This window comes from Copadichromis virginalis, linkage group LG3 (genome assembly GCF_057382275.1).
Source record: "Copadichromis virginalis isolate Kocher_CV1m ecotype Utaka linkage group LG3, C_Virginalis_male_GT1.1, whole genome shotgun sequence".
In the NCBI taxonomy this organism is placed as follows: domain Eukaryota; kingdom Metazoa; phylum Chordata; class Actinopteri; order Cichliformes; family Cichlidae; genus Copadichromis; species Copadichromis virginalis.
In genome coordinates, this window is record NC_140620.1 from 56377883 (window position 1) to 56402231 (window position 24349).

The 24349-nt window shown below is 39.3% G+C and overlaps 1 protein-coding gene across 12 annotated transcripts in view; it reads right to left on the reverse strand.

The window, feature by feature from the left end:
- Positions 1 to 24160, reverse strand: part of ablim2 (actin binding LIM protein family, member 2) — a 98339-nt gene extending 74179 nt beyond the window's left edge. For 8 of the 12 annotated variants that reach the window (XM_085451771.1, XM_085451768.1, XM_085451769.1 and 5 more), the window contains exon 1: positions 2125 to 2326. In XM_085451771.1, coding sequence (XP_085307897.1) covers positions 2125 to 2140 — 16 coding nt within the window. In that variant the 5' untranslated portion in view covers positions 2141 to 2326. Of the gene's footprint in view, positions 1 to 2124; positions 2327 to 23859 lie in introns of those variants that run through there. The other 4 variants (XM_085451774.1, XM_085451776.1, XM_085451777.1 and 1 more) reach the window with 3 other exon arrangements.
- Between the last annotated feature and the right edge of the window lie 189 nt (positions 24161 to 24349).

The window sequence follows — 24349 nt, forward strand, 5'->3', positions numbered from 1 at the left end:
TGTGACTGCTGAGAGCAAGCCAACCATTACATCACACATCCAGGATACACTGTCCTTGGTGGGGACTGAGACACAGCCTAGAGTGGAGTGTATGTCTGTTCCTACTGACTCAGTGTTTACCTCTCATATCTGTAGTGCATTCTTGTGTACATGTCTTCTACATATATGCATCAATGTAGAAATGGAAGTGTATGTGTGTGTGTGTGTGTGTGTGTGTGTGTGTGTGTGTGTGTGTGTACCCTCACCATCAAACTTAACAAGCTTTGTCACATTGTGATGGCAATGCAGCTCTATACAAAAAAGTAGTGCCTCTGAGTTAACAAAGCAACACGCTTTAGCTGAATTTGGAAAAGAAGGCAGTGGAGAGCAGGAGACATTTACAGGGTGTTTATGAGGAATGGCAGTAAGGCTTCTCTTTACAGCCAATTGGGTGGAGGTCAGTAATGAAAACTATATTTACTCCAGTACTTAAGCTTTGTTGTACTGAGATACTGTAGTAGTATTTTATGTTTTTGCATCATATTTTAACTTCATGACATTTATGTGATAGGTATAGCTACAAGTCAGTCAAAATTAATCAAAAACACGAACAAACAAAATATTCTAGTCATGTCATATTACCTTACATAATAACATACAGTATCAGGTTTAAATTGGCTTAAACTCAACAAGCCAGTTACAGGGAGCCAAAATCTTGATGCTGTTTCAGAGCTGGCCACGCTTATAACGAGTTCTGTTTTTGTTTTTTTGTAAATAAAACTTCTCAAAATGTGACATGTTTCCGATGCTTGTTATTAAAAGATAAATATGTAGCACTTATTACTTGAATTTAACCAATTTTATATAAAATCCTGGAGCTCCCATCTCAATATCCATAATGATATCTTCAAGTTTGTCTGATATATTAGGTTGTAGTAAAATCAGCTGAATTGCTCTGTTTTACCTGCGTCTGAAATAGCCACTTGGCTCACTATTCTCATTCTTTTGATTTAGATCCATTTAACCAGTGACTGTGTAATGTTTATGTTTTTTGATAACAGCAGATAAAACTGTAAATGTGATATAGCTAAGGTCATGGTACACTTCCTCACCATGGGCAGGTGAGGAAGTGTACATGTCTTTTTACCCTGTAGGTACTAGCTTTTCTTAAGAGATACTAGCGGCATCTTTTTTGGTGAAAAAACCTTTAACGCTGCAAAAATGGGCATTGACTCAGCTTTGAGCTAACTGAGGTGCACACGAATGAGAGTGAAGCTGTCACTTGCATGTATGTATGCATGCTATACATTTAAAATGACCAAGAAAAGGCACACAATGTAAGCTCACTTTCTTTCATTGAACTCAACAATGAATAAGAAGCTTCTTTAGCTCCTTTTTCTTTACTGCTAAATTTTAAACTTTATATATTCAAATCTACTATTAATATAAACATGTGTAATTTATCATACTACTTGCAGATAAGCTTGTTTTGAACTCTCACTGCAAACTATAAGTCATCATAGAGACATGGGAATATTAGTAGATGATTTACACAATAAAACATAAAACAACACAAAAGATGACAACTCTATAATTTGGTATAATACCAAAAACACTGTAAATACGTATTGGAATTATTATAGGGATTTCTTCTTAGCAACCTGCCCTCAGACCTTTGTAAGCAGCCCAAATGGCTAATGTCCCAGAGCTTGAGATGCGGGAAATGGACCAAAACAACAGTGTTGTTGCCAGGGATGTTGCAGGCAGGCTGCATATCAACCTGCAGTATAAGCATTCAGCTTGCTGCCACAGGCTTGTTGTCGTTCACATTCACATTCAAAGAGAAAGTGCCCTAAGCTCCAGACCAGGATTGCATAACATGAGGGCGGCTTGGTTGTATTCAAAGTTCATTTTAATAGAAGCACACAAACACCCTGTATCGAGAACTAACTTAAAAATTATGTTCTAATGTCTGAGTTGCTGTTATTAAAGTAAAAAAACCCCGATAGTATTTAGTATGTGAGTGATGAGTCCGCATTCCAGTGGTTGTAAAAGGTAAGTGATTATTAAATACAATCAATTCTGGTACCGGCAGGTGAACGCATCACAAACGGCTCATTTAAGGATATTAAAGGTCATTATTACCTTTCTCCTCTGGCATTGTCCTCCAGCTGTCAGCCCAAATGCAATATACTGTTACGTCCTTTGCTGATAATAATTACAGACAAAATCCCAGAAATCTGTTCAGAGTACACTGACAGTGTTGCAACACATCCTCTGAACACGCTGCAGCTCTGGTGAAATTACAGATGGAAGCACAGAGTGAGCGTGCTGCCCGTCACTATCTGTGGAATGAGCAGTAGGTCATATGACTCTCTCTCTCTCCCTCTCTTTCTCACCTCTCTGAGGTATTGCAGCTATCTGTTATAAATAGATGTGGAGGTTTAAGAGAATGACACCTCTGAATGGTAATCTGTCACTGGGTGTGTCCCAGTCTTTCCAGTACACACCAAAATAACTTCTCACAGCTCAGTGATAAGCTAACTGGTTTTCAGTCTGTTCGGTGGTAAAAGATGACGTTTAACAAAACAGTATTTATTATTATATCATTATATTGTTCCCCACATATTTTTAGGTTGGTGATGCAAAGGTTCAGAATATTTTCTATAACTGCTCCTGCAGATTAAACTAACACTTACTTAGTTGTTGTTAGTTATATTTGGAAACTGTCTTTAACTCCCCCAGTTAATCTGACCTGGTATCTAAACAATATCCAAATAAGGTTTTATTGCTGTCGATTCAAACCTGCTTTATAGACAGACACATAGGGACAGATCTAATGTACTGTACAGAGAGATAAATGGATAAATAATGTAAACATAGCATTTAGCTAGCAATATTGCTAATTAAGGACAACTTAGATGAAATGTATTTAGTTGGTGATCTGCAACTTTTACCTGCCTGACTTGCATAAACACTTTTTAATGACTGACGACGTGTAGCGTGACTTAACTCTCTGAATGATGCTTCATGACTCCATAAACAATACTTTACTGCCAAAGCAAAATAGTTGCGTGATATAACTGAACAATGTATGCACAGTGTAAAGAAACAATGAGGTCATTCTTTATTCAGCAGGTGTAGGGTCACCTTAGGGTAATGGTAAGGATTTTGGATCCTCTCCATGTTTTGGGCCTCCATAAAACAATGGCCACTTCCTCAGTGGTTAAGTAATTACTCATTAGGTACTAAGCCAGGCGTTTATAATACAACTGAACCACCAGACGATTTGAGAGGAATATTCTGCCATTATCATAATAACTTTTACTCTGGATGGAATTACCTGGGCCTCCGGTAACACTGTGAGGAATCTTGGAGTTGTTTTTTATCAGGACGTGTACACTACGTGTACACATATAGGGTTTTGAATAATCAGGTCCTATCTTATCTTAAAAACCTCATATTACTGCATCACTCCATTAAAGCACTACACTCACGCCCAACTAGTCGCGGACGCCGCTCCCTGAGCGTAGTTCTGTTGGAGATTTCATTCTGTTGAAAGGGAGTTTTTCCTTCCCACTGTAACCAAAGTGCCTGCTCATAGGTGGTCATATGATTGTTGGGTTTTTCTCTGTTTTATTTGTATTATTATAGGGTTTTTACCTTACAATATAAAGCACATTGAGACAGTTGCTGTTGTGATTTAGTGTTACATAAATAAAACTGAAATTTAATAATACATTTTCTTAAGTTAACATTTCTTAAGAGTTTAATGAATGTTTGGCAAAACATCTCAACATCTTGCATCTGAGTTCTTAATTTGCAATAGTGACAGGCATTTTTAAAGGTTTGAGTTTTCTCTGGCGATCTCCTAGACTTTACATATTTGCAACATCGAAAAGTCAGGATAAAATGTTCTGAGTGAAATGCTGTGACAGTTAGCAACATTAATGGTTCTCCTATAATGAATCAGTGTGACTTTTTTTGGCATTGGACCGAGTTTATGATTGCAACCTGCTAACCAAGCTAACTGGCATTAGCTGATAACTTAAAGTTATCGCTTTTATCCTAAATACTGGCTTCAAGTAACCAACATGGTAACACCAAAAACTAATGTTAAAGCTTCAAAATTAGGAGTCCAACAGCACAATGGGTGATGTCACAGTGGAACAATGAAATTGTACAATTTGTGCCTATGAAGGTACTGTATTCATGAACAGTGCACAAATTAAATGAAATAAAAATGTTAGTTCAGTTCACCAGAAGAACTCTCATTATTACCTCTGCTTTTACAGCTACAACAGCACCGTAGAGTTTTACTCTATGGTGCTGCGGTCACTCTTCTGACCTGAGGACATTATCTAACCCAACGGTCCCCAACCTTTTTTGCGCCACGGACCGGTTTATGCCCGACAATATTTTCAGGGACCGGCTTTTAAGGTGTCGCGGATAAATACAAAAAAATAAAACTAGTACCGGTACCGAAAAAAGAAGATTTACTGATAACACACGTGAAAAGACCCAGGAAAACCAAATTAACGATAAAAACGATAACAAAATAACGCTGAAAACCGATAAAAACCCTGAAAACCACACATTTCACACCTGAGCCTCAACTCTCGCGGCCTGGTACCAAATGACTCACGGACCGGTACCGGTCCGAGGCCCGGGGGTTGGGGACCGCTGATCTAACCCCTCTGGTTGATGACATAATACTTGCAAAACTGACAGCATTCCCATGAGCATCATGTGAAGTGCTAATTAACAAAGTTAGCACACTAACATGTTATGGCCACATGGTGAACATTCTCAAGATCTTGCTAACATCACCCAGCATGTTAGAACTAGCCCATGGTCTCCTGCTTGATCAACCTTTTAAGAGTATTCAGCATTAGCTTAAAAACAATGAATATCACTTGAACTCTGGTACAATTAGGACAAGCACAGCATGCATTCAAATCCTTGACATGACAGGTGAATGCCTGTCAAACAGGACCAGCTTGAGCCCATAGAGGAGGTTATTAAAAAAAGTACCAAAAATAAAAGACCGGATGTACCAGAGGACTGCGTAACAACTGAGCTGACTGTCAGTGAGCAGAGGCATATGCCAGAAATACTGAGCATTTAGTGTGGCCTCATTTCTTCTCTAACATTGGCTTTATTGTTTCTCACATATCTTTTAAAGGTGCCTTCTTTCTTTCCCTGACTTTTGAAGCTGTGATGGGTCATCACTGGAGCTCAGTAAATGGTAGAAAGCTTCAGGGCAACAGTGTGTATGGTGGACTGTGCCATGTGACTCAGCAGCAGGCACTGTGTGTCTGTGTTTATGCGAGAAAATACACAACATCTGCATTGCAAATTATCCAGTACTGCCTCTGCCAAGTGGCATCTACAACAAATTCAAAGGGAGACCAAGACAGAAAGTGGTGCTGTGCAAGTACACAAATCCTTCAAGCTATGAAAGATGCATTTCATAAACTTTTACATTCTGCAGTGGGTTCAATGAAAATCTTCACATAACAGAAGTTATAACAGCAAGAGAAATCCATTTCTTTGGATTTGCTTAAGCTCAACTCTTTCTGCTAACCAACTGCACTGAAGTCTATCTTTGGCTTCTTAATGACTAATTACTTGCCTCAGGACTGCTAATGAGAACGCACTGAGTATGATCAATAAAGCTGGACATTCTTTTGGGGCCTTTGAATCCAGTTTATCATACCCGGGGTAGAGCAGGGTGATATAACCAAAAATATTTGTCACGATATACATTTGAAAATTTGCGATAACAATATAACTGACGATATAATTGACACTAGACAAAATACTTTACAACTCCACAACTTTATTAGTGCAAAAAAACCCCCATCAATGTATTTTCACTTAAACAAGCAGCTGTTTTTTAAGTGCATTAAACTTATATAAAAATGAACAGTGCAAATGCAAATTCCTTGCTGACAGTTTAACCAAAGGCATTTCCAGTGGAAATTGGCCGACATATCCTCAGCATAACCACGTATAATATCCACAAAACCTAAATACAATACGGTAATATTATGTTGAAGCACAGTACGTATCACTCCGCGAGGCTCCTGCCTACGGTAGCCGTAATGCTCCGACAATCCATCAAGGAGTGGGTTTGTAGCTTAGCAAAGTCGTACTGAAACATTTGACAGATTTTCGAGCGCCGTGAACATAAAATCATTTCGAGGTCAGTAAACACAACCAGAATTCATACATAAGGCACACGGGATTATAGGGGCACTGTCGATTTTCAGAAAAATCAAAGGATTGATTTTAAGTGTGCCGTATTTTCCAAAAAACACGGTAATAACGACGGCCCGCTAGCATGTGCTACCAAAAATAGTGCTTTGTTGTGTATCTGACGGACGAAAGCCAACCCAGTTCCACACCACTGAAGTTGCAGCATTTTTACAAACCAATCCTGGTTCATCTGTTTCATTCAACGATCCACTTTCACCCTTCTCATTCTCCATTGCCGCCATGCTTTTTCCGCCATGTGCGTATGAAAGCAAAGGCACTACGCATGTGCGTTTTACCCATATTTTATCGCGATACTTCATTTTCTTATCGTTGCCCAACATTATACCAGTATTAACGTGAACGGTATGATATGGCCCAGCCCTAACCTGGGGTATCTGATATCTGTTATCGCCTACCTACCCTATCCTGATTGCAATCAGCAATCAGGATAAGCAGTCACACAAAGCTTTTTATCATTTCACTAAAATAGCCGAGGGTTTCCCCTGCAGGCTTACATGAATATGATCAATCACAATTATGGATAGGATTGCTGGAAGCAGAGTCGCTAATTTTACAAAGAAAGATAAAACCATATTAGAAAAATGGCAAGCAGTAAAACACAGAATACAGGTTTGAAAGCAATACAGCTGCTATAGACAAAGGAGCAGTGTCAGTGTGTGTGAGGGGAAAAGTACTATAGAGTAGTTTAGTATTAAAACCGCTGGTTGAACTTGTTTGTGCACTACAGCCCCATTGCTTGGTAAGAGTGAAAAAGACATTGACCTAGGACCTCACCATGAAACTTCGAGGGTTCAAAGTTCAGTTGGTTGACTTCACTGGGATATATGCATTTTTATGCCACTCACAGTCTGTGTATATAATAATATTAATAATGTAATAATGTAATAATGTATACTTTTTGGATCCCCGTGGGGAAATTCATCTCTGCATTTAACCCATTTACTCAGTGAAGCAGTGAATATATAAAGTTGCTACAAACAAGTTACTAAAATGTAGTAATACACAAGAGCCACTCTTTGACAGCAGGTACGCAGATAAGATATGGGAAGAACTGAGACCTTGACCTTGACTTTAACTTTCTGCATTTTCCTAGATTTGTAACCAATTATATCACATATGAACAAGTATTTAATACTCTATGCTGCAGTTCTGTAACTCTCATAGGAAAGGTTAATACCTGACTAGCTCACAGCACTAAAGTGAACTGTGCTATCATAAAGAGCTTCACATCAAAGGTTTAGATGACTATAAAACTGGGGGTACTGGAGGGGCAAATAAAGGATAATGCCACAAGAAAGCCCATTGAGGGATCATAGAACCTCCTTCTTTCTGTCTGCAAATATGTGTGTAAGCACCCGTGTGTGTGTGTGCCTCTGCAATGCACCATCTCCCATTTATAAAGAAGAGTTAAACTGCACTAAGCAAAAAGTAGTTCCCCTTTAGAAACCCAAAACATGTCCTTCCCTCCAAGATGCAAGACATTAAGACAAATGTGTGGTCAGTTTGTGGGGACAAGATGAAAGGAGAAAAAACAAACAAACACAAGAAATATGGCATACTACAAGGATGATCTTGACTTCAGCAATAGTCAAAGCTCTGCAGCTGTTTTAAATTGTTTTAATGTGTAACATCTCGAGGAAGTGTCAAGTTTCACTAGACAGGGGCTTAACAGGAAACGTCGGGGAAAACAGCTGAAAATGTTCTGAGTGCGTTGTAGGGCTGGGCCATATCATACTGTTCACGGTAATACCGGTATAATGCTGGGCAACGATAAGAAAATGAAGTATCGCGATAGAATATGTGTAAAACGTGCATGCACATGGCCTTTGTTTTCATATGCACATGGCGGAAAAAGCATGGCGGCGACGCAGAATGAGAAGGGCGAAAGCGGATCGTTGAATGAAACGGATGAACCAGAATTGGTTTGTAAAAATGCTGCAACTTCAGTGGTGTGGAACTGGGTTAGCTTTCATCCATCAGATACACAACAAAGCACTATTTTTGGTAGCACATGCTAGCGGGCCGTCGTTATTACTTAAACACAATCCTTTGATTTTTCTGAAAATCGACAGTGCCCCTTATAATCCCGTGTGCCTTATGTATGAATTCTGGTTGTGTTTACTGACCTCGAAACGATTTTATGTACACGGCGCTCGAAAATCTGTCAAATGTTTCAGTACAACTTTGCTAAGCTACAAACCCACTCCTTGATGGATTGTCGGAGTATTACGGGTACCGTAGGCAGGAGCCTTGCTGAGTGATACGTACTGTGCTTCAACATAATATTACCGTATTGTGTGTGTATAACCTCTTTTTAGGTTTTGTGGATATTATACATGGTTATGCTGAGGATATGTCGGCCAATTTCCACTGGAAATGCCTTCTGGTTAAACTGTCAGCAAGGAATTTGCATTTGCACTGTTAAATTTTATATAACTTTAATGCGCATAAAAAAACAGCTGCTTGTTTAAATGAAAATACATTGATGGGGTTTTTTGCACTAATAAAGTTGTGGAGTTGTAAAGTATTTTGTCTAGTGTCAATTATATCGTCAGTTATATCGTTATCGCAAATTTTCAAATGTATATCGTGACAAATATTTTTGGTCATCTCTAGTGCGTTGTCGTTTTAGCGTGACACATGATGAACAAACTTAAATGATAAGTTTTCAAATTTTATAAACGATTGAAGGTTTAAGTTTTAACATGTTGCTATGGACCTCCCTCTGTCCAGTCCAGCTAAAGAAATGGTGTCACTCCCTAGTGGGCAAAGTTTTTATTTCAATGTCTTGTAAGACACAAAAACTTTAGTACGACAAACTGAAAATGTGCATGCCGATGTACAAATACTCTGCAAACCCAATTGAAAATCCTGGTGAATACAAAACTGGCATTTAAAGTTCATGAATCCAAATTCCAGTGCAGATAGTTAGAAATCTGTGGGCTTCAAACCCAAGCCAAAATCCCTAATCAGGATCAGGGGTTTTCACAGACTGTAATAATCCATAGTTAGCGTTTAGTGCCTGTTAAGATTTCCCATTGAATTTTAGTTTTAAATCAAGCCTTCCTGGATACAGCATACAAGGTAACACAATATTTATTATTTTGTGTATCTGTATATTGGAATTTAGAGACCTATAGTCTGTATCTGTTAAAGTGGATGAATGGGCAGAAATTTAGCGATACCATTTAGCATCTTAATTTCCAAGGTCACAATTTCTCTAATCTGGGTTGCAGGGTTGTTCAGCACTCTCTTTGTGAGCCTGTAGATAGATTTGTGTTCAACTGACACGCCGAGTCAACAGTATATCAGTGATATTTAGTTCTGCAACCGAAATGTAATAAACAGTGCAGGAGACAATATAAACTGAAACCTCCACTGATGGAAAGCTGCTGTTTGTAGTGTACACTTGTGTGTCTTAGTGCATCTAAACATGTGGAAACACCCATCAGATTATATATCCGGACAGATGAAGGCCAGAGGAGGATCTAAAACCAGCTCACTACAGCAAATGTTTCTTGACCTCTTTTTCTTCCCTGCTTTAATAACCACACAAGAGCTGCTACTGGCACTAACATAGAGGAGGCAAACCCTGTTTAAGGGCAATAAAGCCATGTTATACTTATCAATTTGCTGTATCAAGGTTCTCCTTTTTAAAATAAATATTCTTTCCGTTTACTAAGTGCGGTCATTCTAACTGCTTTTTTTCTTTTCCTTTTTTGTTAGCATGAAGTTACAATGATAGTCAACACTATTTGTTTAAGGCTTTTAATCTTAAATGTCTTCATATACTTTTTGACTTTTCTTAAATGATAGAACAAACACAAGATATGCTTTGGGATCAGAGCTGTGACATGATTGATTGTGGCAATGGGTCACACTTTCAATTCATCACACAGGGATGCTTGACTTCACTTTGAAATGAAGCAGGTATGAATTATTTTTCAACATGGAGGGTTAATGTTGTGAGGAGCAGCTAAACCCAACCAAGTAGTTGGTAAGAGGCCAATTTAAAGCAAAATAACAAAGTAAGAGAAACTGAACCAATTCAAGATATAGATGATTCCCTAAGACTGATCTTAACCAAGCAAAGTCCAACCTTTGCATTTACCATTGCAATACGACAGTGAAAATCTGTAAAGGTAACAAGTGAAATGTGCACAAAGGTGCACATTATAAATACAAAGTCAAATTGCAGATATATTAAAATACCCTCTCTCTGGATATTGAGATTGAACCAGACTCTGTATTAGGGTTAAAATATATAAAAGACCTTGATTATGATCTTACTTAACATCTTGTATTTATTGGGCTGCATTTCAGAAATGTATAAACACTCAGTTTAATTTACTGTATGTAAGTACTCTGTGCCTGTATAAGTTTAAGTTTAATAAAGAGTTTAATGAAGAAAACACTCAAATAGAAGAATGTTGTGAATATACACTGACGAGTGTATAATTACATCTTCAAACAAACTGAAAGAATTCTCATAAATGTAATTAATTAATTAGAAATACATATCAGCAGGTATGTATTAGTGGAAGCAGCCATGTTGCCGTACCATCTTAAATACAGTGGCTAAGATGGACCAACATGACAAGATGCTAACGCTAATAGTGTTTTATGTAAATGGCGACTATATATGCAGCATGCCTTATGAGTTACATTTAAATTAAATGTTACATTAAATTAAATGTATGACAGATTTTTTTAGGTAACTCTGGGGTAAAAAATATCAAATACCACAAAATCTTTAACTGACAAATGTCTGTCTTTTATTACTAATTTATTTACTAAGTAATGATATTATTCAAATATGTTAAAATATATTGTAAACAATATGTAATATGTAATAATTTATAAGTGCAATATATACAAACAACTGTAGAAACAGACTGCCTGGGTACAGCTGTTGTGAGGAAATGGAAAGCAGCTTGCCATGAGCCTTATGAAGTACAGTCTAAATTTAACGTTTTTGATCACTCTTGGCTGACTAAAACACGTTATGTCTGTTCTCAGTCATCAAGGTCATCGTAGTCTAAGGAGCTTGGAAAGAAACGCGTCCGGTCTTCTTTCAGTTGTTTGAAGACGCAACTTAAAGAAGTCCAGATGCTTTTCTTTCCAAGCTCCTTAGATCTGACTAAAACACGTTTGTCCTAGAGCAGCCACCATAGCTGGGATTATGCATTTTAATTGGGAGGCATAAAAACCTATTTTCTTACACCTTTTCTTCTTTTCTAACAAATAGAATAAGAAATAAAATAGAACAATAGCCCTTTATTGTCCTTGCACATATACAATGAAATTACGGATGCTCCACGCCAACTGTGCAGGAGTAAAATATAATTAGTTAGACAGTTAGATAGTCAGGAGGACTATTTACTGCACCCTAATACAAAGAAACCAGTTGACTGCAATCTACCGAGATCTAACTGTGAGATTTTACACACTGTACCTTTCAAGCTTTATTTTAATTCATATCGTTGGTTAAAATAAATAATTTTGAATAGAAGGCATACATTTTTATTACCTTGGCTCTTTGTGTTTGTATATTTTTTTATTGTTAAAATATATGCATATTAATAGCATAAACATCCTCCAGTTTAAGGCCACCCCATGTAGGGCTGCCACGATTTGTCGACTAGTCACGATTACGTCGACTATCAAAATCGTCGACGACTGATTTAATAGTCGACGCGTCATTTGAAGCTTTGTAAGATCACAAAAGACGCAGGAATAAGTGGCAGGATTTAAGAGTGTAATAACGGACTGAAACAGAAGATGGCAGCATTGCATGTACAAGGATGTCAGCTACCGTTAAACCGCGAAGAAGAAGAAGAAGCAGCTGTGTCCCAGAATTCATAGCGCGGCCCAGCGCAGTTTCCAACAATGGCAGCAGCTAGTTAGTTTTAATGTTACTCTTATTATTCTTTCTGGGTCACAAAATAAACGTTTAACATATTTTCAGGCGAGAATGTAGCTGTGTAAACCTCAAATATCTGCTCAGTTTATCAGGACACCACATATTTTCAAAAGCGCTCCGACGTTTTCGGAGACATCTGTTACCCACTAGCTCGTTAGCGAGCCGGGGGCTAGGCTCACTAGCGCCGTGAGAACACCGGACTCCCCGCAAATCGTTTTCAAACCCACCGCCGTCTTTCACTACTCAGGTTAAATATATATGAGTCACTTAGATAACTTAAAATGTTATTGTTTGGCTTTTTTTTTTAGTATTTTATTTGTTCCTGAGTAAATCAGTTTGTCTGAGATTAAAGTTATAGTTTTTACACAGCTGAATAAACGTCAAGCAGACAGCTGATTATCAGAAGTGTGAGATGCTGGAGAATATACTCCAGTGTCCTGTTATATTTTAGATAGCAAGGAGTTCATTAAACTTCACCGAAACAATCTGCACATTTAATTAGAATTCAATTAACTATCATCTTGTCTTTATTTTTAGTTAGCACAGACCTTAAACACTTAAAGCTGTAAGCTAATGATAGTTATATAAGAGCAGATGCTGCTGGTGCAATAAGCTGTACTTTTACGTCCAATGGATGATGATCTGATTAGTCGACTAATCGCAAAAATAATCGGTGACTAGTCGACTATCAAAATGATCGTTTGTGGCAGCCCTAACCCCATGCAATTAGGGGTGGGGTTATTTAGCATAGCAATATTTAGATCTTAAGTGAGTACATTGCTATCCAAGTGTGGTCCTCATGATCACACCCAGTAGAGCTCAGACAAAGACAAAGCACTGCACCCTAATGCTGATGTTCAGGATTAGTGATCCCCACAGAAGTGCAACTTGAAGAAAATCTCTTTCATCACAGTATTTTTCCTCCAGTCTACAGCAGAGAATTGCCAGCAGACAAAAAAATCACTAATCTAACCCATTTAAGGTCCTCCTTTGAAACTTCTTCAGAAAAGCATGACCCATAATGCGAGTCTGGTTAATTAGTTCAGTCAAGGTGGAGTCTGAGAGATACAAAGGAAATGGAAGAAGAGAGAAAGGGAAAGAAAAGAAAGGGGGAGAAAATAGAACATGTGAAATAAACAGACTGAAAAGGTAGGAAGTAGACAAGTCAAGAAGGACATGAAGGAGATAAGTGGTAAAAGGAGGATGGAGGAGACATGAGGAAATGACATCAAACAGACAAAAGAGGGCAAAAGGGTTAAAGGAGAAGAAGGGGCAGAGGAGCAAAGGAAGTAAAGAAACAAGAGAGAGGGTAAAGGAAAGGAAGGGAGAAGGGAAACAAGGATATAAAAACAGGAAGAGAGAGGGTGGAGTTAGTTTTTTGATGCTGCTGAAGAAACAGTTGGGACAGGAATAAAAACATTTTGTTTTTCTTCAGCTTGCGCACAAAGATACTGCAGACCCTGTTAAAGTATATTTTATATCCATTCACAGAAATGTGACCAACATTTGTCAGCCAGCAATCCAGCAATGATCAATCACAGCATAGCACAACACCACACACACACACAAAGGTGAAAGTGAATTGATCTTTGTCTTTCTCCCGACATAGCAGTAATCCAATCCAGGACTTTGGCATCTAGGTTAATACACACAAGTGCAACACACCCAAGTATGTGCCTGGACAGAGCACACACAAGGAAGCACACAATGTGCATTTGTTAGCTGTAAAAGCATCAGAATATTAGCAGGAATCTTCTGGCAATGTGACTGTATTGGATATTTGCTTGGTTGCATACAACGCTGGGTGCTGAATACGCAGTGCATATGTGAAAACACATTTTCTACAGTGCACTAAAAGTATTGAAAGTCACAGTTGTCTATAGTGCCCTAAATAATTCAGTGGTATGGACAATACCAAGTTCACTTAGTCACTAATGGGATAGTAAGTTAACACAACTTATTCTGAAGACAGTACAAATGCATCCTGTCTCTTAATTGTCTGCAAATTGTGGATTTTTTTTGGAGCATCCCACACTTGGCAGAGTAGTGTTTCATAATAGTAAAACTTGCAAGCTCCTCTGTTTGGGGTCAGCACGACATGGTTTGCTAAAAAAAGGCTTTCATTGATTTCCTTTAACCCATTGAAGAGATGTGGAGTAACCCACCAATGATGACAGTCGAGAGTTTTCCTACATTTTCTGCCACTTCCAAAGAAAATAGTAAAAGATTCTAGACTGTAGATTTGCTAAATGAATTTCAAAAAAATGTCTTGTATAGCAAGAAGGTCCTGAGTTCAATTTCATCATCAGGCCGGGGTTTTTCTGTGTGGAGTTTGCATGTTCTCCCCGTGTTTGCGTGGGTTCCCTCCGGGTACTCCGGCTTGCCCATAGGTGTGAATGTGAGCATGAATGGTTTCCATGTGTTAGCCCTGCGACAGACTGGCGACCTGTCCAGGGTGTACCCCGCCTCTTGCCCTATGACAGCTGGGATAGGTTCCAGCTCCTGCGACCCTGAAAAGGATAAGTGGAAGCAAACGGATGGATGGATGGATATCATACAAGGACCATACATCCACAATGGAGAACTGACACAGTGACTGTCACCACAAGATTATCCACTGCTGAGGTAAATCTAATCAAATCCACTGCAGATCTGCGATTTACAACTTTTTAACTTTTACAATTTGTTAGTTTAAAGTTGAACAAAAATAAAGTTTGCATCTTGTCACAAATGAGAGTAAAATGAAGAATCCTGACTATGTGGCTTGGCATGCTGTCTGCAGAGGTCATGCTGGCCTCCTAAGGGGGAAAAAGTCAGTCTTTTACTGATACTGTAAATCTTTGCAAGGGTGCTAGTTTCCTTTCAAATAAAAAGTCACTTTACGGTTGCAGTTGTATACAGCAGCTCTCTTCTACAGACTTCACAAGTGTTGTTTTGTTTCTCGATTCCAAGATAAACTGAGATTAATATTTTCATTTGTCTTTTCTCTCCAGGTACTCGGGCTTCCTTACACAGTCCAAAGACATGCAATTAGTGGGGTTGGGTTCATTAGTGATTCTAAATTGCCTATAAGTGTGATTGTGAGTGTGAATGGTTGTCTGTCTCTCTGTGTTAGTCTGCCATCAGACTGGTGACCTGCCAATGGTGTTCCTTCTCGCCCTATGGTAACTGGAATAGACTCCAGCATCTAATATAATACAATATAATACATTTCATAGAACAATTTTAAGTATTTATCCAAAGTAAAAAATCCCCTCCCTTAGAGATAGGGTGAGAAGTGAGCCAACTAGAAGGGGCTCAGAGTAGAGCCACTGCTCCTCCACATTGAAAGGAGCCAGAGATGGTTCGGGCATCTGACAAGGATGCCTCCTGGTCAACTCCTGGGTAGGGATGGGTACCGGTGTCCGGTGCCATGATGGCACCGGTTCTGACATAAACGGTAGTAACCAGACCGAAAAGCAGCGCACATTTCGGTGCTTTATTTCGGTGCTTTTTTTTCCTGAGCTGTGATACACTTCTAGCCAATCATTTTACGTTTCCGAGGATAGTAGGCGGGTCCAGGTACGTACGTTCTTTTAGAGCAGAGCTACAGATTAAAAATGCCCAAGGCGAAGCGGTCAAAAGTCTGGCTGTACTTCACAGCAAAATATGCAAACTCAGCAGCCTGCAACAAGTGCTTTAAGCTGATACTGTCAAAGGAGGTAACACCTCAAATCCGATGAAACACCTGGCGACGCATAGCGGTTTTTTTAAAAGCCCAGAAATGCGCCGTATTTGATAGCTTGCTGCGAGACCTCACACCGAGCGCATCTACTGTGCGTGGGTTGCCTGTTATCTGACCCGGAGTTAGCAATATTCCCCAAAACCCCCGAAGAGGAGAGTCCTGGCCCGTAGCCCTGCCAGTGTAGCAGAAATGATGATGGATGATGATGGCAGCAGTAGCCGTTCTTCTCTGTGTGAGTAGCTTAATGTTGTTCGTGTGTAATTTACGTTGAGTAGGCTAACCACGTTATTACATTAATGCATGTAAGGTGAACTAGCAAACATCATCATAGCTACATGCGGCTGTCTTCTTGTTTGATGGCAGATACTCCCTTCACCCTGGCCAAAAAGGCTAAAATGACCAAAGAAAAAGTGGAAAACAGTTAAACATGAGAGGTTTTGGACAAAGTTTGTGTTTTTTCCATTGTTTAAGCACTGCTTCCAGCCAAGAGTGATACCATATATGCCCCATAGCTGCAGAAAAGGCTAACATTTTTATCTTTTTACAAAAAACCAGCTGAACATGAGAGGTTTTTGGACCAATTTTGTGTTCTCCATTCTTTAAGCACCGGTTTGAGCACCGTTTGAGCACCGGCACCGTTTCAAAAGTACCGATTTGGCACCGGTATCGGATAAAACCTAAACGATACCCATCCCTACTCCTGGATGAGGTGTTCTGGGCCCCGGAGCAGATCCAGGACACGCTGGAGAGATTATATCTCTTGGTTGGCCTGGGAATGCCTTGGTGTCCACCCGGACAACTGGAAGAGGTGGCTGGGGAGAAAGACATCTGGGCTTCCCTGCTTAGGCTGCTGCCCCTGCAACCCGGCCCCGGATAAACGGAAGAAGATGGATGAATAGATAAATAGATAAAAAAGGCCAGGGCTAACTTGGCTAGCTATCTGATCAAGTTTGCATTTGGTCCAAATCTATCTGTGTTCACTCTATTTCACTTTTCACCTTGAAACTAAATAAAGTTGTGGAATTGTTCCTACTGAAGTACAAGAGTAATTTTTACAGATGTAATATTTGCGCTTCGATCCGAAACACTGAACTAAATGTCTGTAGAGTCACACGGAATAAACAACCAGCCATTCCTGCCTTCATCAAAGGCCCACGTAAAACAGCAGGCTGCAGAGAAATGCCACAAGCTAACACCACACTGCAAGTTTAATCACTGCTCTGAAGCCCCAGGTCAGGGGTTTAGCACCAAGGAGTTCAGCCAGTATTTATCCCAGTAAGAAGAGCTATGGTGTCTCTCTAGATCAGCAACACAGTTGCTGGGTCAACTGCTTTTTCATCCAGCACTTCTGGGTCACCATTGTAGCAGCAAGAGCATGACCACAAGCGATCTTTCCCAAAACACATAAAAGGCTATTGCAGATTTGTTACAGTTACATTTTGTTACAGGTGACATAACTGTATAAAGCTGCTTCAGTATCACTTGAAAAGCTCAGAGCCATTACTTATGTTGTTAGTAACATCTGTAATCTTCGTACAGATGTGAAAAGGGTCTGAGACATGTTTGTGGACTACAGCTTTGATCATGATTTACAATCCACCATGAGCTGTTCTAAATACTGCTCAGTGGTCCCTCTTTACTGTTCTCTGCAATGGCAACAGTTTTTGTGAGGAAGTGAACTTTCTGATCATTTAACAATACTAATTTGGTGATTATAAAAAAATTAGATTCAATGATAATTATTTAATTATCATTATTGCGATCTATCACAGTAACTAAATCAGTTACTGACCTATACTGACTCATATCCCAGATGAAACAAATTGTTCCTATTTATATAAACACATATGCATGCTTGTGTATCATCTCCACATATTAAAACACTTTCTTCTTCTCCACTTGCAGAGGAAAAAACTTACTGAAAGAAAAAATGATATCCCCATTCTCGACACACAAACAATAAACTGCACACACACACACACACCCTGGAGGCACATGCCTCAGAGGGCAGAAAGCACAAAACAATGCTGCACCTCCTGTCTTGCGAGACACATTATTTAACTGCACAGAGGAAGGCGGAAGCAACGTTTCTGCAAAACTGTGACTAATGCCAAAAATTATAATTACACATGTTTGCTCATTAGCTTGTACTCAAAGTTTCCTGCGCCTTAGCTGGTGCCAATGTTATTTTTCAGTGGTAAGAAGATTTTGAAATATTCTGCAATGATGCACAGTGTTAGGTGTGCAACAGCATCAGTTTGCATGAGTTTGTGGAGATTAAAAAATAAAATAAAACATGTAAATAAACTGAAACAAAATGTTATCCATGTTGCCACTCCCACATAATTTGGTCATAGACACAATGGTAACCTCTGTTACAAGCAGGGCTGCAGACAGACACACAGCTCCTCAACTCATTAACAGCTCAAGTAGTTAATGTTCATGTACACCAAGCATGACTTTAGGAGGAGTTTCATAGGTCAGGTTTCAACAACCTGGCCTGTGCACACATTAATGTTAGCCACTTAACTATTAGTAATTACCCGACAGCCACCTGTTACCCATGTGTTACCATGAACATAGCGGCTAGTATACTGTAGTTGGAATGACAGAGCAGATTACAGACACAGAGTGTGGAGAACTAATCTGAGCAAAGAATAGAGCAAATCTGGAGCAGAGCAGCCAAATCAGATGGGTGAAGCTGAAGAGCTGAGCTGCAAAGAGCAGAAGACTGAAGTGGAGCAATGTGAACTGTGGATGAGGGACATTCTGCAGGCAGATGTGGATAAATGATGAACTGTTTTTCATTGTTGTAGCCAACTTTATCCGAAGGTTCCTGGTAGCGTTTCCACAATGCTCTTCTTCTACAATTATGAAATTATTTAGATATTATGTATTGTGTTGTTTGTTATACTCTTTGTTTATTCGTAGGTTCTAAATGTTTAAAATTTATAATAATTTTTTTTTTTTTTTATTGTAAAACCACTAAACTTGAACTGAAATGCTGAATTTTGTTAAACCTAACTTATAGTTGGGGAAATATATTGGAAACAGACCCAAAGAAAAACTCTTACTAAAACAAAAACAATTGAATATTTTTCTAAAAGATTTTTAGTTTATCAAGTCTTGGAAAAAATCCTGCTATTTAAAGGGAAAAGCAGCTAGCTCTGTAGGCTAAATGTAGCTTAGCAGCCTAGCTTACAGAGCGCAGCCCAGTGTAGCACAAACATCAGACTAACAAGGATCTAACTCTGAAACAAAAAATAGGTTAATTCATGAAATACAGAACGATCTCACTAAATTCCGCTATAACTAAAGTTAAAGTGCCAGAAGGCTTTCCCGATTTGGTTTTCTAATTTGTCAAGGGTGGTGCTGAAAAGACACTTGGTTTTGAGCCTGTGTAGACTGTGGTCATAGTTAGGGTCACTAAAATCAGTGAAAGTTCAGCCTAGAAGCAATTTCCACTAGCCATAATGTGTTTTGATAGGACTATTTCCATAAACTTGTTTTAGGTTCTGAACATTTGGCCTTGAGGATATCATTAAGAGGTCAGCAGGTTCATATTAGGAGAAAACTGTAAGAAACAGTATTGATTAGACCTCTCTTCATGTGACCTGTGGCGTAATCTGAGCTGTAATTAACAGGCAAATTCACCGATGTTCCATCCCTCTTTGTCACTGATTCCCCTGTGGTTAGGGGGATCAGTGCTGTCAATGTGTTCCAGCTTAGGAAATACCTTGATTACAAGGCCTGGAAATAACCTAATCTACTGTAACTCTGAACCTACTGTACCTCCTTCATGCATCTACTTGTATTTTTATGGAACTGAAAGAACGCAGACTGATCTGAAAACGAAAGACTTTCTGTCAGGGTATATTCATCATCTCTAAGAGGTTTATTTTAACTTGGTCATATCCCGAGCCCAAGAATCTTCATAGTGTCAAATTCAAGTGTTACTAGTAGGGCTGGGCCATATCATACCGTTCACGTTAATACCGGTGTAATGCTGGGCAACGATAAGAAAATGAAATATCGCGATAGAATATGTGTAAAATACGCATGCGCAGTGCCTTTGTTTACATACGCACATGGCGGCGACGAAGAATGAGAAGAGCGAAAGTGGATCGTTGAATGAAACGGATGAACCAGGATTGGTTTGTAAAAATGTTGCAACTTCAGTGGTGTGGAACTGGTTTGGCTTTCATCCGTCAGATACACAACAAAGCACTATTTTTGGTAGAGCATGCTAGCGGGCCGTCGTTATTACCGTGTTTTTTGGAAAATACGGCACACTTAAAATCAATCCTTTGATTTTTCTGAAAATCGACAGTGCCCCTTATAATCCCGTGTGCCTTATGTATGAATTCTGGTTGTGTTTACTGACCTCGAAACGGTTTTATGTACACGGCGCTCGAAAATCTGTCAAATGTTTTAGTATGACTTTGCTAAGCTATGAAGCCGCACCGCTTGATGGATTGTCGGAGCATTACGGCTATCGCAGGCGGAGCCTCGCGGAGTGATACGTACTGTGCTTCAACATAATATTACCGTATTGTGTGTGTATAACCTCTTTTTAGGTTTTGTGGATATTATACATGGTTATGCTGAGGATATGTCGGCCAGTTTCCACTGGAAATGCCTTTTGGTTAAACTGTCAGCAAGGAATTTGCATTTGCACTGTTAAATTTTTATATAACTTTAATGCACTTAAAAAAGCTGCTTGCTTAAGTGAAAATACATTGATGGGTTTTTTTTTGTTTGTTTGTTTTTGCACTAATAAAGTTTATTTATAATAAAGAGTATTTTGTCTAGTTTCAATTATATCGTCAGTTATATCGTTATCGCAAATTTTCAAATGTAAATCGTGATAAATATTTTTGGTCATATCGCCCTGCTCTAGTTACTAGACAACCGCACTGTGGATCTCTCTTTCCTTAGTTCTTTATTTTTTCTTAAGAACATTACCTGAATTGAGGCCTGGAACTTCATCTATGAACAGTCCCATTGGGTCACACTGGTTCTGGAAGGACAGTGTGGTTTGAGATAAAGAATGAATCAGGTTTGTCTGTTTCACTGTTTGGTGAAATGTGACCAGTACCTCAGGATAAAAGAGTCAAAAATGCTAAACATACATATGTAATTAACACATTAAAGCTGGATTATGATCTTACAGCTGAAGGACATTTAAATATGTTGCCTATTGAGATCTGCTATTTGGCAGCTGCAATCCCACACACACACAAGAAGCAAGAAAACTAGAGAACTATTCCTGAAAATTAGTTAAAGAAGAATAAATGTGGTCATACCAAGACTTGTACAAACCCTGGTTTTGCCTTCTGTACTGTGTTTCCAATGATATTTGCACATGGCTCAAGAAATTGTTGCACTTATCACTTATTTTCCCAGAAAAATATGAAAAAATGAGGATTGGCTTGAGACTTTTGCACAGTAATGTAGGACTATGGCAGGGCCAGATAGTAGACTTGGAATTCTTAACATTATTTTACAATGAGATTAAGATAAGGGGAAAAGTCAGAACAGGACAGTAACGGGATTGTGATCTGGAAAATATCAAAAATCAACTTAATCCAGTGAAAGGAAAATATCTCAAAACATAACTTTCGTTTTCCAATAACATGCTCAATCATCAAAACAAGCTGCCAGTGCTCCAAGCTTCCTTGTTTTCAGAAACACCCTCTGTAAAGATTAATGAACACATCTCTTCGAAATAGACTTTTTTTGCTAGCTAAACACACTGAAATACAACAGCACCTCTTCAACAGATAAAGCTGTTTATCAGAAGCATACTGATCCTGTGTGTGCAGACCAGCTGTCAGCATGCTTAGGTAGAGATCTGAATCCCTAATCACATATTTTACCAACATTCTTCATCAGCTAAAAAGTTACATCTATCAAAATGCATCACACAGAAAGGTGACAAAGTCGCAGAGTAATGCCATCTCAGGGTTGTCTCTTTCTCCATCAGATTATAATGGTGTGCACACTGCAGCACTCTCATTAATGCCTCCAACAGCCACGGTTTCCTCATTGAAGCTGAGGACAGTCCATTTTCCTGTCTTGAAGAACCCAATCTCTTTCCCTACTAATACTCACATTTCTACTTGTTTTGGATTGGACAGCCTCAGATTCCAAGTTTTAAAATCTGACATCTGGTAAAAGACATCAGGAAACAGAAATGGCGGGGAAACATGTATGCATCATCAAACGTGCATCTTACTAGAGTCTCAAAATAATAATTATTTATACTGGCCCTTGGTGCAGCTCCTCATTTCATCAAGAGTCATAAAGTGAGCAATTTTAGCTCCTTTCTCTTAAAGGCCAGTCTCCCTCCCTCTTTCCTCTGATTGTCTTTGCCCCCACAAACAGTGTTTGAACAACAGCTGGGTGGGACTGCTGTGCTTACAGCCTTTCACTGACATAATTAAAATCCAAAAGTAGAAAAAATATGTTGTAGTCTGAATCCTAAGTGTTTACTCATTTCTTTAAACAATTTTTAACATGAGTACACATCTGCAATGATACTAACTCACTGGCCACTTTGTGAGGTACAGCAGTTTAGCTACTCATTATGGCAAATACACACACATGGCAGACAGTTCATATGATCACAATGACCTGCTGAGGTTCAGGCCAAGCATCAGAATGAAGGAAAGGTGCTTTGAAGTAACGTTAAACATGTCATGGTTGTTGGTGCCAGATGGGCTGGTCTCAGTATTTTAGGAACTGCTGATCTACTGGGGTTTCCCTTAACAACCAGGGTTTACGGAGAATGGTCCAAAAAAGTGAAAATAGCCTGTGAGCGACCTTGGCCATAGGTCAGAGGACAGCTTTGAGCTGATAGGAGGGCTACAGTCATTAAAATAACCACTCGTTGCAGCCAAGAGCATCTCTGAATGCAACACAAATTATGAACCAGATATGCTGCAGCAGCACAGGCGTTACTCCTGCCAGCTAACAACAGGAAACTACAGTTCACACAGCCTCACAAACTTCAACAAAAGAGGAAAAAAACATTTGGATGATAGGGTCAGGATGGAGCCGTCCTGCTGGCATCAATGGCTCATGCTGTGGAGGCTGAGCTGAGTTTGAACACCACTGCCTACCTGAGCATTGTTGATGACCTTGTCCATCCCTTTATGAGACTGCCTACTCATCTTCTGTGTGTTATTTGTGAGCTATAACACATCCATTTGTAATTTACCCTTAAGCAAATTTATGTCTTAACAACATTTTATTTACTGCCACACCTCATGCCGAGGAGCTTTCTCGCATTAGGAACTTATTATTGTGGAACTTGTGTTGCAAGTTTAGCCCTTGGATTTATTTGCACAAGCAAACCAGAATGGCACTTAACTGCCTAGTTGACACGACACACAGATTTCAAATAACGATCAACCTTTTTGTGCCACAGCTGGCAGCACCTCACCAGAAGTCAGGCCTGCTGTAGACACAGAGGCATACAGTCAATGCAGAGCCACATGATGAAAAGAGCCACCAAAGCCACTGTGGGTGTAGCTGCAACCTAATTAACCCACATAATATCATTTCTCAAAGGGATTAAAGCTGAAGCTTTGTCTAAACTTCAGATTCTAGTCTTTAATGTAGAATCTGTTATCTAGGTGCGTTCTGGTGCCCCTTTTGCAGCAAAGAGAGGGAATGAACTATTTTTATGTTTTAACCGATTATAAATACACTTTAACCATATATTCCACACCTGATCACATAATAACAAACAAAAACAAAAAAGCACCATTACCTGAGACAAAGAAGAAAAGACACAGTATTGATCAGCTAACTGGATTTTATGATGATCCTTTTAAAAGATATTATAGAAGATATTATTGGAATGTTTCTATTAATACTAAAACATTTGCGTTTGTGTAGTTAAAAAACCGCAGTGTTTAATGTAAAATAGTCTAATCGGTCTTACCCGTGCTGCTCATGGTGCCAGTCAGATATATTCTCCAGTCAGATGATGCACAGTAAACAAGTCACTATCCACATTAACAGTACATGGATGCAAAGCGCGCAAGCTTCAGTGGCAGCCAGCCGAATGAATGACAGAGAGATGTTTACACGGGAAAGTGCAGCAGAGAGTCCGGCTGTGCCTGGCTGCTGACGCCGCACAGATTTCCACAAACAGCTGCACCGTGAGGACAATGTCCTGCACACACTGCAGAACTGCGCTGCCTCTCCGTACAGCAGACGGTGCAGGTTGGGTGTGGGCGCACGGTGCAGAAACGCTAATGTCAAACTCGAAAGAAGAAGGGATTGAGCAGTGTCCGGTGCGTCATTTCAAAATAAATGTCAGTTTGAACGCTGACGGTTAAGTAGCGTATCTGTGCTCTATGTTATAAAATGTAGCAGAAATGCGACCTTTATATCTGGGCTACTGGGAATCCCAAAGCTACTTTTTACTC